This window comes from Centruroides vittatus, unplaced genomic scaffold (assembly GCF_030686945.1).
Source record: "Centruroides vittatus isolate TY-2023 unplaced genomic scaffold, ASM3068694v2 scaffold_435, whole genome shotgun sequence".
Taxonomy (NCBI): Eukaryota; Metazoa; Arthropoda; class Arachnida; order Scorpiones; family Buthidae; genus Centruroides; species Centruroides vittatus.
This window is the reverse complement of record NW_027122708.1, coordinates 4441754-4459800: the sequence shown is the minus strand read 5'-3', so window position 1 is coordinate 4459800 and position 18047 is coordinate 4441754. Positions and strand designations below refer to the sequence as shown.

The window sequence follows — 18047 nt, the reverse complement described above, 5'->3', positions numbered from 1 at the left end:
GTAAATGAAGTATCATATATAATTATTATGTCGAATAATTTCTGATTCTACGTTGAGTTTTATTAATTTTGGTTCTATTATGTCCATGTCTGACGGTCTGATATGTATCCGTCCATGACATGGGACATAATAGAACCAAAATTAATAAAACTCAACGTAGAATCGGAAATAATAAACTTAATAGAATTCGCTTATAAAAGCAACTATTTCGAATATGAAGGCAATTACTACACACAAGAAGAAGGCATAAGTATGGGTTCAGTTATCGGTCCAAAGCTCGCAGAAATAGTAATGATAGACATCGATGAGAAGATAAACAACATACATGGAATAAACTTTTATAAACACTACGTAGACGACATAATAATTATATATGATACTTCAATTATTACAATAGAAAAAATAAATACGCTCATAAATAATATACATAATAATATTAAGTTCAAAATCGAAGAAGAAGATAGTATACACAATAATATAAATTACTTGGATATTACAATCAAAAGAAATATAAATAACCTAGAATTTGAACCCTTCAAGAAACCTTGTGCTATAACCAAAACTATAAACTACAGCTCCCAAATACCACTGTATATAAAACAAAACGTCTTCATCATGGAATACAAAAAAATTAAAAGTAGAACTAGTAAACCTGAAAATGTTCAAAAGCATTTAAATAATTTAAAGAAAAAGTTCATATTAGACGGATACCCAATTAGATTGATAAATACATGGGAAACACAAATAGAAAAGTCAACCTATAAAAAACAAATCCTGGAAATAAAACACCAAGATATAAAATACAAAAGTTTTCCATACATAAAAGGACTGTATGAAGAAATAAACAAAGAAATGAGAAAAATAAATATAAAGTTGGCGCCGAAATATGAAAAATTGCAATCACGAATAATAAATAAAAGAAAAAAACAACCTGATGAAAACATCGAAGAATCTAAAAACGTCGTTTATGAAATACCATGTTCTTGCAAAGATCCACATACCTACATTGGAGAAACAAAGCGGAAATTAAAAATACGAATAAAGGAGCATATAGCTGATATGAAGCACCAAAGGATGCAATCCGTTTTCCACGACCACTGCTTAATAAATAATTGTAATATTGATAAAGACAACACCAAAATTCTGTATAAAGAAAAAGACATATATAATAGAAAGTTTAAAGAAAGTTTTGCTATAATTAACTCAGAAAATTGTATAAATAAAAATACAAGTATAAATATAAACAAAAACTGGTTAAATATATTATAAATCTTAATATTTATTTAAAAATACAATAAATCTTAATATTTTACCAAAAAATACCACCAGGGGGCTTACTTTGTTTCAACCCCCTACATGTAGTTATGCAAATTTTAACTGTCACATAACCTAAACAATGTTCAACAGGGGAAAGTTCAGACTAAAACTTATACCAAAGGTTTGTCTACAATTTTGTCTTTAAGGAAATTTTCTGGAATCCGTTTCAACATAAACGAGCCAAAAGTGCTCGAACGACCTTTGAAAATGTACTGTGCATTAACCATCTCTACTAAGAAGTACAAGAGAACAAATAGTAAGAACTTGTCCCGATTTTATCCATAGTTAATTTAAATTTATTGTTATATTAAATAGTTGTACTTTTTAACTCAAAATAGATGTACAAGAATTTTATAACTTTTATTCTTGAGTTTGTAATGTCCAAACTTACCGTGTACAAGTGCCATACTGGGGAAGAACTGGTATGTTATATACGTTTAAATGTTTATATAACTTGTCGGTAAAAACGCTGTATACATTGTTTTATATTTTTTTAGTTGACTGATGAGGGGCATAAGGCCCGAAACGTGTATCGTATCAACTAAATAAAGGTGGAAAAAAGCCATGTGGTTGTTATTAACACGAATTTGTGTTTGAGACTTCTACATGGATTTTACTCATTTTGGTTGAAATTGAACAAAACCCTGGGCCTTTATCACATTCTCCGTTGAAGAGAGGATTGCCTGCATTGACCAGAACTAATGCTGTTAAGGTATCTAAATCTGCAAATGTGGAAACTATGTTTCGTAAACAACCTGTATCTTCTAAGGATATAGACAGGAGTGAAAAAGTTTATGAAGAAGATAGGGAAAATAATTTTGGATCTATGTTAGTAGATTGTTTTGAGATGATGGAGGAGGATGATAGCCCAACCACAGCTAGTTTACGACAGTTGTCAAAATTAATTTAAGCCTCACATAGTTCTATAACTGAACAAATTATGGAAGTGAAAACAGAAGTTAGTTCGATACATCAGGATACTAAGGACTTTAAGACCAAACTTGTTTCATTGGAACAGAAGGTTAGTAAATTAGAAACAGTATTACTAGATGTAGACAGGAAATTGGAAGCTCAACAGTATATGGCAAATAATATCTTAATTATAACCAATCAACTTAATTTGATGGTATTTGGCTATCTGATGAATGATAATGTGAATATTAAAGAAAGCTTAATAAATTTCTTTATGGAGATGTTGAAGTTGACTGAATTCAAGATGGAGGAAATTACAAGTACTTATATTATAAAAAAGGAAGAGCCCACAATTCTAAAAATTACTTTAAGTACTGTTTAAAGGAAAAATAATATATTATCAGTCTTTTACAACTACAAAAATCTATCTTGTGATGAGAATTATAGCAATTTGCAACTATTTCCTGATCTCACTCAAGAGACTAGGGATCATAGAGCAAAAATTCTTCCATTTTATATTGAAGCAAAGAAAAAAGGTAATGCAAATTTTATTAAGAAATGATTATGTCATTTATAAAAATAAGAAAATTACTTATAGCTTCATAAAGAATTGCTTGGTCAATACTAGATCTTTTTTGGATGTAGAAATCAATTGACTAATTTATTTAGTATTGTGAATACCAATGTTAACAACAACAGTGGTAATAACTTCATCAAATTAAATTCAGCATTAGACAAAGACTCTGAGATCAAGGTCATTAATTGGAATACTCAAGGTGTTAGGAATAAGTTTTTTTCTAATTATTTCAAAAAACTATTAGAGAATTATGAAATTATAGGTTTGGAGGAGACGGATTACTAAACTATCTGTAAATGAGATAGATCTCCTCCAAGCATCATGTAATTATATTTTGGTTCCAGCAATAAAAAAACTGGGAGTTGGTAGGCTAAAGGGAGGAATTACGCTATTAATAAAAAAATCCTTCGGAAATTTGGTTTATTCACATTGGAGTACTTACCTAATATTTGTAATGGTTAAATTAGAAAATTATGAATTTAATAGGTCTCCCAATGGATATTTGGCAATTCTTGTTAATTATTGTCCTCCCTATGAAATACTCCAAACCCCATTTCAGGAAGTTGAGATCTTTTTGAACTGGTCTCATTTCACCTCACTGTGGTTAATTCTTGGGGGATTTCAATGCCAGAATTGGAAACAAATGTCATTCTAATTATAATGGGACTAATCAGGTGGTTTATGATGTAAGAAGTTCTGATAAGGGAATCAATAAGAAAGGAAATTTACTAATTAAATTTGCTAAAAGCTTTAATTTTTTTATTTCGAATGACCATATGGTTGGGGACTATCCTGGTAGACATACTTTTATTTCGACAAGAGGTGCATCAGTGATTGATTATATATTATGTTCTGAATTCATTTTGGACCATTGTGTTGGTTTTAGGGTAATTGATAATAATTTATCAGATCACTTTCCAAAACAGTTAACTATTAGATCAATTACTAAGTTACCAACTTCTAATGAGAAGACAAGTAAAGGAGTCAATTTACAAATGAAGAAATATAAATATAACATAGAAAAATTTGAGTCTGAAATAGGCGACAGAATGAAACTAGTTCAAAGGGTGGGTTTCAGTCAGTGGCATACCGTGGGCGTCAGCCACCCGGGGCGGAGGAAAATTTCGCCGCCCTCTTAAAATTTCACCCCTCCCTTAAATAAAATATGGGGAATCCCTACAAGTCAGTACAGACAGTGTAGTCAGTCACTACAATGAGCAAGATGTCATTATTATACATTCATTTAAAGAAAGGGAATTCCCCAGTTTTGTCACAGAATAAGTAATGAAAAATTCCATGCTCATTTCAATCAGTCCGAATCGTAGGTGTGACAAAAATATGAAATGAAATGGTTCAAATTTTTACAAGATATTATTACTACTTATTGTGAAAAAATGCCACCCCCTAAAAGTGCCGCCTGGGGCGGGCCGCCCCCACTACGCTACGCCACTGGTTTCAGTGAAATTTATAATGAAATAAACAAAATTTTTAATGACTATATTATTGAATTGAGCCCTCATAGAATTAAATATTTAAATAAAATGGCATCCAAGTTTAAACAGGAGTGGTTTGATTTGGACTGTTATAGGGCCAAGAGACTCAAAGAATATACTCTGGCTTTATTTTGTAAAAATAGATCAAGAGAATGTTTAATTGAATATAGTGGTTCAAAAAGAAGATATAATAACCTTGTAAAGGCAAAGAAAAGAAGTTATTTTAACCTGTTGAACAAAAAAACTATTATTAGACAAGAATAACACTTACTTCTGGTCAATAGTGAAAAAATATCATCCAAGGACCGGGATGGAAAACCAGGATCATATCGTTTTTGTTAAATGGTTTGATTTTTTCAAGGAGAGGAAATTGAATATACCAATTAATTTAGCACAAATAGATGTAGTCAAATGATATGGTGATGAATCTGCCAATACAGGCCTCTGAAATAGTAAAAATTATTAATAAACTAAGTGTGAATCTACTGCTGTTGGACCTGATTTAATACCATTTGGTTTCCTAAAATGATTGCCAATTGAAGTGGCTGAAGTTTTGACACTTAGCTACACTTATATACAGGGTGTTTTTTTTTATCTTGAGACAATGAAATAACTTACCTTTTTCTCAAAATAATGAGATCCAAGTATCTAGAAAAGTTGTAGGGCTTCGAAGGCCCAATCAATTGGTGACCTTGGATGTGACCTTAGACCTTGACCTACAAAGGTCATTTGAGGGCCAAGTCTGTTTTTTCAATGTGAACACACATTTTTGACCCTGGCAATGGAAAGAGCGGGAAATTTCACAACCAGATATACCTTTGACCTTATTGTCTAGGTCAAAGGTCACAATTATTTTAAGGTTTGAATTATAAGCTTTTTCTAATGGGAAACCATACTTTTTATTACTGGAATGGGCAGGGAGGTAAAAGTTACATTTTTTCATGACCTTATTACTTTGACCTTTAAAAGCATTCATTACTTTTAGCACTATCCAGGAGTAACAATGTGGAAGTAGTAGTTTTCTGCTCCCTTTGAGGTGCTTATTTTCAGTGAGTCCCTTTGCCTCTCACTATCGTGGTGCTTGTTTTTTGTGAGTCACCTTACTTCTTGCCAGTTGAGTGTTTTTGGGAAAAATTTTATAACAAATCTTCAAAATAATGCCCTTCCACTTCAATGCATTTGTTGAGCTGCACTTAAAATTATCACACTTGAGATGACCTTCAGAGGTCAAATTTGGGATACTCAAGGTCATGGCTGATTATGAAATTTCCCGCTCTTTCCATGTAAATGTAACTTTTATCTCCCTGCCCATTCCAGTAATAAAAAGTATGGTTTCCCATTAGAAAAAGCTTATAATTTAAACCTTAAAATAAACCTTAAAAACAAAACCTTTGACCTAGACAATAAAGTCAAAGGTATATCTGGTTGTGAAATTTTCCACTCTTTCCATTGCCAGGGTGAAAAATATGTTTTTCCATTGAAAAAAAAACAGACCTGGCCCTCAAATGACCTTGAAGGTCAAGGTCACCAATTGATTGGGTCTTCGAAACCCTACAACTTTTCTAGATACCTTTTTCTCAAAATAATGAGATCCAATTAAGTTATTTCATTGTCTCAAGATAAAAAAAAAAACACCCTGTATATGAACATGATATTTTTCTAGTGTCGTGGTGGTCGACATATTTTCGGATGATATTCAAAAGGGGCGATGGGCTAAATCCTAGTAATTATAGACCCATTGCTATATTATCTACATTAAGGAAAATCTTTACATCAGTTCTCACAAATAGGTTTGATCAATGGACAAGAGTGAATTCTTTAATATCTAACTCACAATTTGCATTTGTCAAGAGGAGTGGAACGAAAGTTGCAACCTTTGTATTACTCTCAAATATTCAAATTCATCTTTCTGGAAGAAAAAGACATAAAGTCTATGCAGCTTTTTTAGATCTAGAAAAGGCCTTTGATTTGATATCAATAGAAAAACTGTGTGCTAAATTAAAAATACATGGGGAGGATTCAATATTTATAACAGCAATAACATCTTTATCTGGTCACTATTTAGTTACAATTAAAAGTGGTAGGAATACTTACCCTCCTTTTGACTTATGCTGAGGTCTCTTGCAAGGTGACCCAATATCACCTTATCTACTTAATTTCATGATCCATGATATTGATAAACAATTGAACAGAGAAGAAGATGGAATTCCAGTGGGAAATCAGACAGTCCATTGAATTCAATATGCAGATGATGTGGTGTTAATTTCAACTACTAAAATTGGTCTACAGAGAAAATTAAATCAAATGCAGAAATATTTTTCTGAGTTGAGAATGAAGATTAACCCAAATAAAACTCAAATCCTTATATTTCAAAGAGGAGGAAGAATGGCTAAACAGGATCACGATTTTTACCTTCTAAATGACAAATTGAAAGTAGTTGAAGAAATTTCATGTTTAGGAATTCATTTTACTTCAACACTATCTTTTGGAAAACATGTCCAACAAGTACAAAGTAAAGCAAATAGAATAATAAATAATTTAATCTTTTTATTAGTGAAAATGAAAATAAATTTTATACAAAAACAATTTCAGCTCTTTTCATCAATTGTCTTAAATTCGATATGTTATGCTCTCCCAGTGTGGGGCATGGATTGGTTATCTTATTTTGAGAAAATCCAATTATTATTTATAAGAAAACTTTATTGTTTGGACAGGGCTGTACCTGGTTACGCAATTCATCATGATACTAATAGGTTACAATTGGAGCCATATATGGTTATAAGGATTGAGGTTTTATAAGAGAATGGCCAACAGTGAGAACATATTGATAAATACAATATTGAAAGTAATTAACTGAGGTTAAAAGGAATTACACAAATAATTGGTATAATAAATTTAGTCTTATGTTGACTAGATATGAGATACCACATATTTCATTTAACAATATGGAAGCCGATTGGAACTTTGGATTTGTTACTTTAGTGGAAAATATGCTTAATAACTCAGTTGACCAAGAAATGAAAAGATTACAGAATTCAAAATTTCATCCATGGTATATCAACAATTTAAACTTTCCTCCTTTGAACAATTATATTAATTTTCAAATCCCATTTAAGATGAAAAGATTTTATATGCAGCTTAGGTTGAACAGTTTATATGTAGTAGTCAACGCAAAGTATCTAAATATTAAGAATAGTCAATGCATAATGTGTCAAGATCAATTTTCTATCACTTAATTTGTACATGTAATGGATATATAAATTTTAGAGATCAATTCGGTATTTCTACTTTGGAGTGTAAATCTATAGAAGAATTTTACAACAATATTTCAAATGGGTCCAACTATGATAACTAGAGTATACAATTTTTTTAACAAATGTATTAAATTGGCAGAGTATTACAGCAGTAATATAGAAAATGAGTCTCAACTCTGAGTTCACTGATTTAACTGTGTCATCAAGTGCCATGGAAAAATTTCCAACATCATAGGAATTATATTTTTATTGTTGTTCACTTTGTTTATAGTGTGTTAATTTATTGTAACCCCCTTGTAACTGGATAAAAATTCCATAATACATTAATGAATTTGAATAATTTGCACATTCTTAGTAGAAATCATATGTGATAAATTTTTAAATTTTTAATAAAAATAACTAAATTAATTATAAGGATCTGGTAAGAAACTGCAATAGAATAAATAATATTTATGACAGTCAAATGGCCAAGATGTTTGAAGAAGCTGCTCTGAAGAATGCAAATTCAAATTTGAGGTTTTCAGATAGTCATTAGTAAGGTTAGGCATTTTTGGTGCTGTGCCAATTTTGTATTTGAATTGGGTATGAAAAAAAGAAGATAGAAAATATCATTAGTTAAGTTATAGGTTCCTAAATAGTTGAGAAATCTGTACCATTTTAGCTGTTTCAGTTTCAGTGCAATCACAGCACTCAAATCTTGGATGGGAATTCAAAAGGCAGCCACAAATCACAATTACATGTCAGATTGGGCAAAAAGTAGAAGATTGGATTGGGCTAATAAATAAAGCTATTTTTGCTATTAAATTTTTGTGTTGGATTATTTGCAAATTTTAGTCATTAAAAATTCATTTTAAAAGGCTACAAATATCATAAATTTGTTGTTGACAAGACTATGTCTTGTTTATAAAATCGTACTGCCTGCTGTCTTATCAGCTTAGAGGTATGAAGGAGTACATGTCGGGTTGAAATTTTGCACAGAGTATTATTAGGTGCCAAAATCATGTGCGCATAAAAAAATCCAGACTTGTAGGTAGTCAGGGGACCAGAACCGAAACAGAATAAAATACAAAATGGCGATATTCTCTACAAACACGAAGTAGTGCGAGATTTGCACATGCATTGCTTGTTGGTAAGTTGGAAATACGAATATCGTGAAATCAAATTTTGACAAACACGTGCGTTGGGAAGTTCTAAAAGCGAATGTTGCTAAATCGAATTTTGACAAACAAATCTTTGAAAAAACCCATTTACCTGTCCCATATTATTCCCCACATTTCTGGTCGCCACATGCTAATCTTGACCGATTGACCAGAGATATCTCATTTCATCATCGGAACTTTTTGAAACTAGATGGTGCGTTGTTATAATTATATATTAAAACTAACTTCCAAAATAGAATTATTGTTTTTTTTTACATTTATTTATATATATATATATATTTTGTTTGTGCAAAATAAAAAAAATAATTGCAAACGATACAATAGCCACTATTATTTTTTTCAAAAACGGGAAATTTTTTCCATTGACAAAAATTCAACCTGGGGCATCATGCAATGGAAAGAAATTTCAATATTTGATAGGTTAATTTCAATGAAAATGCATCATGGAAGACCTCGTGGTCATGGCTGTGGCTGGCGAAGTTTGAATGATCGTGCTCAAAACCAGCGATACCAAAGATGATTGGAGAATGAGAACGAGACCCGTCGTGAGCGTTGAAGTGATCCCGCTTAGTAGTGAGTCTCCAAGACATAGTCTTGTCCCAAATATGGCCTTGCCGTTTTACTTGTTTTTATAATGTCTTGAATGAAAAAAACTGATTTGCAAAATTTGCTATTTAAATGTTATTGGGCTGCAATTTGAAAAAATTGTAGACCTGTAAATTCCTACTGTCCATCTGTCTTTCCTTAATCTCAAGAAGAGTTAGATAGATGAAAGATGAGACCAGATATGGAAAGCTTAGGGACAGGAGTCCCTGATTAACTATATACGAACTTCTGATGAAAACCAGAAATCATGTTATTTCAATTCTAAAAATTTTTTTCCTTGAAAGATGTTGTATAGATGACTGGCACAACTCTGTTGTTAAAGGAATAGTATGATGTACGTACAGGGACAAGCCACTAGTAATTTGAGATGGAGAGAATATGTATTAAATTAAATAAATTAAAAAGATGATTAAGAATTGAAGCCAGGCATTGTGACAATGTCACAATAAATAATTTCTCATAAAATATAATTCATCTTTTAGTATAAATTATGAAAGCTCAAGTGATAAAGATGAGTATTTTGTAAAACTGTAAATTCGTTTTTTTTGGAATTATTTTTACTAAATAAAAAGCATATTGTATATAAAATTGTACACTTTGTAACGTAAAAGATTTGAAAAAATTTTGTTGGATATGAAACTATCATAATTATCATCGGTTGTTACTAATGAATTAATAATGAGTGACTTATGAGGCAAGCATATTTGCATCGATTTTGCCCCCCTTTTAAAACTTACTTTACTATTTTGTCTTTTTTTTTTTTGTCTTCAAATGCCTAACACTACTTATTAGAAATTACTCAGTGTTTTGGCTTGGGTATGTTAGGTTCCATACTTCACCATCTGGGACAGTTTTAGAAACACCTCATATCGTAAGTTGCCAGATGCAAAAAGTTGTATTTACAAAGCACATCATAAGCTATTGTATTGTAAAAAGTCTTGTAAATACTACAATATTGCTTGTAAGCTGATGTACTGGGAAATGTGGTGTTTGAGTATTTGGTTCTGTTGATAGTCAATCATTTTTTCTGATTTGTCTCTTTGAAACTTCTGAGATGTTAACAAAAATAAAACTAGTTAAATAGCCAAGATAATAATTACATTTAAAATTTATAAGAAAATGGAAAAAAATAATTACAAGAAATTAACAGAAGAAAACACAGGGTTTCTTCATCTTTCTTTATCCTACATCCTTTCCACACTTCAAGAACAGTCTTATGGTGGAATCGACCTTTTATTGTATGCTCTTATCCACCTCAATATGTAAAACGTATAAAAATTTTTCATTGGCAATGGCTAAAATTGTAAATGTGTATGTATATATTAACATTACTTATTTTACTAACTTTATTAATCTTGCAAAAATTTAAAAAAAAAATTTATTGTAAATTTTAAATGTAATTATTGTCCTGACTATTTATTAATTTTACTAATATTAATTGTTACCAATCTCTCTTGTTTTGCTGTAGTGCTATGATGTATTTTGTGAATATGAAATGTAAAATATTGTTAGTTTCTGGTAACTCTATGATATTGAAAGAATAATATGTTGTATCTTATGAGACATTCATGAGTTCAGGCCCTGGATGATATTTAGGTTTAAGATTAATTTTTCAAAGAAATTTTGTTTTCTGTAGAGACAAATGTTTTTATTTATTCAAATTAAACTTAAGTTTTAGGAGAAAGCTCAATTATGACAACTGACTATAAATATAAAAGTTCACTCACTTGAATAAAGAAAGGAAGGAAATGGCAATGAACTTTACCTTGCAGTTTTCAAATAAATACATGGATTGATAAAAAAAAAGTTCCATATCGAAAAGTTCCATATCAAAAAAAGTTTGGATATCGGAGCACTTTTTGTATAAGTACCTGCAATGAAGTTTCTAAGGAAAGCAATTGAGAGCTTGCTGCATCAATTGTGTTTGTGTATTGATAAATAAATGTGCTGATTGTCTTTATTTATTGTGTATTCAGTGTGCTGTATTGAACAAAATGGTTATATGGCCCATGCTTGTCATTCTCTGTTATCTGGTCCACTGTGAAAAGGTTTGGTCACCCCTGGTTTAGTGTGATAGCATATAATTGTTTTTATTATTTGACTATTTATTTATTATTTGTGGAAATTTGATTATCCAAACTTCATGAGTCCAAGAGTCTTTCAGATAAACAATAATTTCAGATAATCTAGAAATTCATTTGTTTTTGTTTTGGATACATCATGAAATTTTAAATGCAAAGTGCTTGAAGCATAAATACTGTAATGCAATTACTGTAATTGAAATGAACTTAATTTACTAAAATCTAATGTAATGTTATATATATGGCCTAGTCTTTTATTACTATAAACAGATGACATAGTAATTTCTTGTTATGTGGAAAGTTTGGTCTCTGTGGTATGTACAGTAAAGTAAGTACATCACTATGCATTCTAGTTTTTTAAACTAAATTGGATATTTGAGTTTCTAGTGTATTAAAATTAACAAGAAATTGCAATATATTTACCCATTATTATTATATACATTGCAATTTCTTGTTAATTTTAATACACTAGAAACTCAAATATCCAATATGGTTTAAAAAACTAGAATGCATAGTGATGTACTATACTGTACCACAGAGAATAATACACAGAGACCAAACTCTCCACATAACTACAAATTACTGTGTCATCTGTTTATAGTTTATTATCTGTCTATTATTATAAGTTGATAACTTATAATAATAATAATAATTTATTCAACTTATTAGTAAAGAAAGTTATTAACTATTATTTCCAAATGAAAAGTAGTCCAAATAATCTGGTATAAATTTTGTTATATTCAATTGTATTGAGAAAAAACTTCTGAATAATATAAGTATTTTATATTTGATTTTTAAATTTCAGATTCGTCGAATACAAGTCTTTCAGTTGCAATTCCAACTTTCAAGCTAGATTATACTAAACTTTATTCAACACTTTCATCGACATTAAGTGATGATCAAACCACCCTTTTATTATATTTGTTACTACATCGCAATATACAATTTAAAAATTTCATTTTATCCAGGACTGATGTGGATGCTTTAGTAAGTACATTTTTTCTTTGAAAATAGTTATTAAATTCTATAATTTACATATTAATTGAAACTATTGTATTTTGATTTAGTTGTGTAAAAAATGTTAGATTTGGAAACTATATCCAGGGCTGTGTAGACAGTACACATGCTTTGACTCCAACTTCAAATCCTTGGTTTATGGTCCCTTTGACTCTGATTCATTCATTTATATATCAATATAGGATATAAATAATAAATATACTAATTATTTATTTTTTACATCAATTGAATGCAAGATGCAAGGCATTGCATCACTGTCAATATGAATCATTAGACTACTTGTTAGAATCATAATCTGTTAAAATTTGGAGTCAGTCTACTTTTACTGACTCTAACTCTGACTCCACAGTTCCATTTATAACAATGGAGAATAATTTTCTTATTTCAAAAATGGAGAGATAGTAGTTGACTTTCCAATTTTTAAAGTTAAAACTATATTATTACAATAGAAACTTGATTATCTGAAACTCTGGATATACAAAATGGTTTTCAAAAATTCAATAGATCATGTCTGAGAAAATGTGGTGTTTGCAGTATTTGGTTCTGTTGATAGTCAATCATTTTTTCTGATTTGTCTCTTTGAAACTTCTGAGATGTTAACAAAAATAAAACTATAAATACAAAGATAATTATTCATTTAAAATTTATATAGAAAATGGTAAAAAAATAATTCAAAGACAATTCAAAGAAAAAGTTTGCATTCATCATTCAATCAATCTTTCCACATGAAAAACATGTCATTAGCATTTTGTAACTCATTTATTTTTTTAAATAACCTTAATAGTGATTAAAAATCCATCAAAAGTAACAGAAGAAATGGGAAAAAAATAGATTTTTATGTAAACTATGTAAAACTTTGCAAACCTTATTGAACTATAAAATTTCTTTTATCACAACATTTTGTATAAGGACTTGTGTTGTCTCTTAATAATTTGTCCTATTCTGAATCTGAAATATAAACTTTTAAAATTTTTACTGTTACAGTAATGTAATCCTAGCTTATCCAATTTTATCAATTTTTGAATTTTGCTGTGCACCATCTGGCAAAATTTGACTTGTAGAAAATATCTTTCACCATGGGTAACTTTATTGAGTGAATTTTGTTAATGGTGAATATTCAAGGTATAATTTTATAATAATTTTTGAGTTTTGATTCTCTTACATTTAAGAAAATCAATTATTTCTGGTGCTATGGCCCAAATTAAAATGAACTAAAGTGTACTGCAAAGTGCATTATACTGTATTAAGTTTTATCAAATGATAAGAAAAATATAATTAGAAAGTTTAGTTTTAATGTACAGTATGTGTTATTCTAATATGAAAATAATTTTTTAAATGAAATTTTTTTCTGTTAAGGTTATACCAATATTAAAAATATTATATAATGCTCCAGAAAGAAGTTCTCATAATATTTATATGGCATTGATAGTATTACTGATTCTTAGTGAGGATGATTTATTTAATGAATCTATTCATGATATTGTAAGTATTTTTATTTAATAATTTTCTTTTAAATTTTATTATATTATAATAAACATTCATGTAATTGTTCTTGATAATTATTACTAAGTATTATCACAAAATTAACAAGTTTAACTCTAATTAGTCATGAATATTTGATAATTAAAATAATAAGGCATTATTTCTAACCTGCATATGAAAGCAAAAAAAAATTTTATTTTTGATTATAAAATGTTCTTTTATCATTTTATTTTATTTACTTTTATTTTTGTTTTCTTGTTGAATTTTAATGTTAGAAGAAATTTTCTTCTTTTTCTTGAAAATGGCATTGATTGTATTTATATACTGTTAAAGTTTTAATGTGTGTTTATGAAAAAACTGTCTGCTTGATATAATTTTAACTTGATATTAGAAAAATAATTCAAATTGAACAAGAATCAAATTTCAAAAATAATTAGAAGTTGGCATAAAATGTAACATTAATATTGATAATGATTATAAGAATTTAAATTGAAAAATTATGATATCCAGAAAATTTTGAAACAAGTAACATTTAAAAATCTTATATGAAATTCTTTTAAGTTAGTACTTGTTTTTCACATCTTAGGATTTTTTTTTACAATATTAAGATATTGCAAAAAAATGAAATGTTTTAATAGATGTGCACAATGATTCCAGTTGAAACAATTAAAGAGTTAAATTAGCTCATTAAAAAATGATAACCTTATTGATAACCAATCTCAAAAATTCAATAGATTATTTGCATATTTTTATAAAATATATATTTAATTTAGTTAATCACATCAGTTTCACGAATTTTTACAAATTTTTAAATACTTAATTAATTAATTGATTTATTATACTATTTTGAAATTGTTCAATAAAAGCTTTTATTTTAGTTTGTATTGAAATATTATTTAAATTGAGATGCAATTTGATATATTAAATAACTAAATGAATTACATGAAAAAAGATTGATTTTTCAAAATATTTAAATCAATTACATCAGCTTTATATGTATTGCCAAGTTTCTTCTAGTGACCCCAATATAATCTTTTGTCACTCCCAATTGCTGATTCTCAAAAGGAATTTTATAGACCCCAGCTTTATCTTGCATTCTTACTTCATCTTTATCATTCCTTAGCAGTCTGTATAGACGAAGTAAGAATGCAACATAAAGCCGGGGTCTATAAAATTCCTTTTGAGCACAAATATGATGTGAATAAAGGACATAATAACACCGTTTTGGCAGTCATGGCACATCAGCTTTAACCAAATCACTTTTTAGATTAATTTAAAAATTTTCATTAACTTTAATCATATAAATTCTGAATATGTTTTTGCAACACTGGATTTATATTCTAGAAATTAATATAAAATTATGTATTAATAATTATTTATTAAACCTTAAATAATCAGTAAAAATTTAATGTTGAAAAAATCATTTTTAACATTAATCATTAAAATTAAATTTGAATATGAAATCTGCAGACTTTTATCAGAACCAATTTTTTTTATTTAAAATGAAAGAAAATTAATTAATAAACTTTTATTTAATTTTAATTAGATATTAAAAAATATTAGCTGGTATACTGAAAGAACAATATCAGAAATTTCATTAGGAGGACTCTTAGTGCTGGTAGTGATTCGAACAATTCAATATAACATGACAAGAATGCGTGTAAGTAAAATTTAATTTTAAATTACAGTTTATATTGTGGAAATTTACTTTTTTCGATTGTTATAAATAAACTATTTTTAATTACATTACATATGAAGTCTTAATGAAGTTCAAAAACTTCAGAACATAATTTCAGTGCTTTTATATTTCAAGTTTATGAATTGCTATATAATTTATTTCTTATGAAAAGCTTTATCTTATCTATATCATTTTTTTTACAAAAATGAGGTAATACCATTGTTTACAAAAGCTGAGTACCAAATATTTCAGTTTTTCTTTTCATCCTTCAGCACTAAAAGGACTTTTTTCATTTCCATTATTGGTTCAGCGAGGCCCACAATGAAGCCAATTAAGTGGTGGGGAGAAGATCCAACATATTTGGATCAAATTACCTGTGAAAATTTGTATTAATGTTAGTTTTTAGAATAGAGAAAGGATTAAATAGCATATCTTGTGTTTAATTTCATGTAAAAAGCATGGAGACTTGGCCTAATATACTTATTTTATATTTCTTTTGGTTTTTTTGTAATCAAGCTATGTGCTTACTTAATATGGATTGAAGGATTTTTGACATTGTTGTCTGAAACATTTTATCTGATGATGATTTTGCTAAACCTTAAAAGCACTTGAATTATGAATTTTTCTGAAGAAACTCCAGTAAAAATTATTTTGTTTTCTTATATTTGATTACTCTTTTACTGTAATGTTTTATAAAGTATTTTAAGTAAATTTGATTGGTAATTTGAAAATATTGTCTTTTTAATATAATATTTTTTTTTACAATTCTATGTGCTGTAAGCTAGAACTTCTAGATAATAATAATAATAACACCTTTCTCACTTTTTCTAGCAAGTTTTAATAAAATGAACTAACATTATTATATTGATAATTTTTTGATATATGTTTTAAGTCTGCTTTGTTTTGTCTGAACTTTATTTTAATATTAAAAAATTTTTTAGGATAAATATCTTCATACAAATTGTTTAGCAGCTTTGGCAAATATGTCAAATCATTTCAAAAGACTCCATCCATATGTATGTCAAAGATTTGTTAGGTAAGTGTTAATAATGATGATAAATGAGTTAATATAATCAGTAAAAAACTTTATTGATAAATTTATTGTTAGATAAAATGAAAACTATGAAATAATTATTTGCAAAATAAATGTATGATGATACATATTTGTATTAATGTATAATATGTAAAATGAATTTAAAAATAGTATTTATACTTTTATATGTATATACAGTCAATTCCGCTTAATTGGGACACGTTGGGACTAATCTATTTTGGCCCAATTAAGCAGCTGCCAAAATTAAATAAACTAATAATAAATTCTAAACTAAAATATGTAATATGTAGGTAAATAAATAAGTAGGTAAAAAATAATAATTAGGTATCTATTTTAATGCTTTATTAAACCAAAATACCAAAAATATTTGTACTCTAAATTATCAGACTCATGATAATAGATAACTGATTCGCATCATGCTACTGTTGCCAAATACAGTATTAGTAGTGACATACACAAGGATTGACTGTTCAATTTGTTCCTGATCAAACAATTTTTCCTTTCTCCCATTTTAGTTAGAACAGGTTCTATCTAAAAAGGGAGAAAGTAAAGGGTTCTTAAGAGTTCAAAAGACACCTTAATGGTTTTCCTTTGAGCATGGTTTCCTTTACTTGGAAATGGGCCACTTTGGTGGGAGCATCTGTAGAATTCTCCAGCTCCATATGCTGGTCTCAACTTTCAGATGGCTGCTATCCAAATCTAGACAATCATGCATATAATATCTTCCAAGGGAACTCTAGCTGTCTTCCAACTTAGTCAAGAGACCTCGAAAAATTGTCTGGGGATCTTTGTCCCTTCGCTTTTAAGGGGATCATTCGTCCAATCTAGAGCAAGGTCAGTAGCTCACATTCAGGTCCACCTCAGTCCTGGTGTGATATGTCCCACTATGCTGACTCCCTCTGAAAAAAAAAAATGAACTGCCAAGCGAAAGATAAAATTGCTTTGTCTCTGCCAACCGTTAGGCCTACACAACATTAGTGTATGTAGTGTTGACATATTTTTGGAAGATCCCTAAAATATATCAAAAATTGTTAAATTCCTTTTCTGCTACTGCACCAATTAAGTGAAAAGTTGTCCCAATTAAGCAATTAAATTATGTATTAATTTATTAGTTTGGTTTCTGTTCTTTGACATTTGTGGCCCAATAAAGCAGCTGCCCCAATTAACCGGTGGCCCAATTGACTAGACTGATATAATCAATAATAGTATGATTATTAATAATATTGGATGATCAAATAAAAAGGAGCTTATGAGAAGTAGAGTAAGTGTTTGGTGAAGTCTAACTGACTCATCCCATATCATCACTGACTTTCAAATGTATTGTTATTTAAATTAAATATTATGTAGAGATGAATTATTATCAAAAATTAAGGTGACTTCTCTCTCTTTGTATGTATGTATTATATATATATATAT

At 28.7% G+C, this 18047-nt stretch overlaps 1 protein-coding gene across 2 annotated transcripts in view; it reads left to right on the top strand.

The window, feature by feature from the left end:
- The window catches only part of LOC136989053 (dymeclin), an 88158-nt gene that overhangs the window by 48600 nt on the left and 21511 nt on the right, over nt 1-18047 (top strand). For both annotated transcript variants that reach the window (XM_067287139.1, XM_067287138.1), the window contains exons 9-12: nt 12206-12387; nt 13774-13899; nt 15446-15559; nt 16519-16613. In XM_067287139.1, coding sequence (XP_067143240.1) covers nt 12206-12387; nt 13774-13899; nt 15446-15559; nt 16519-16613 — 517 coding nt within the window. The remainder of the gene's footprint in view (nt 1-12205; nt 12388-13773; nt 13900-15445; nt 15560-16518; nt 16614-18047) is intronic.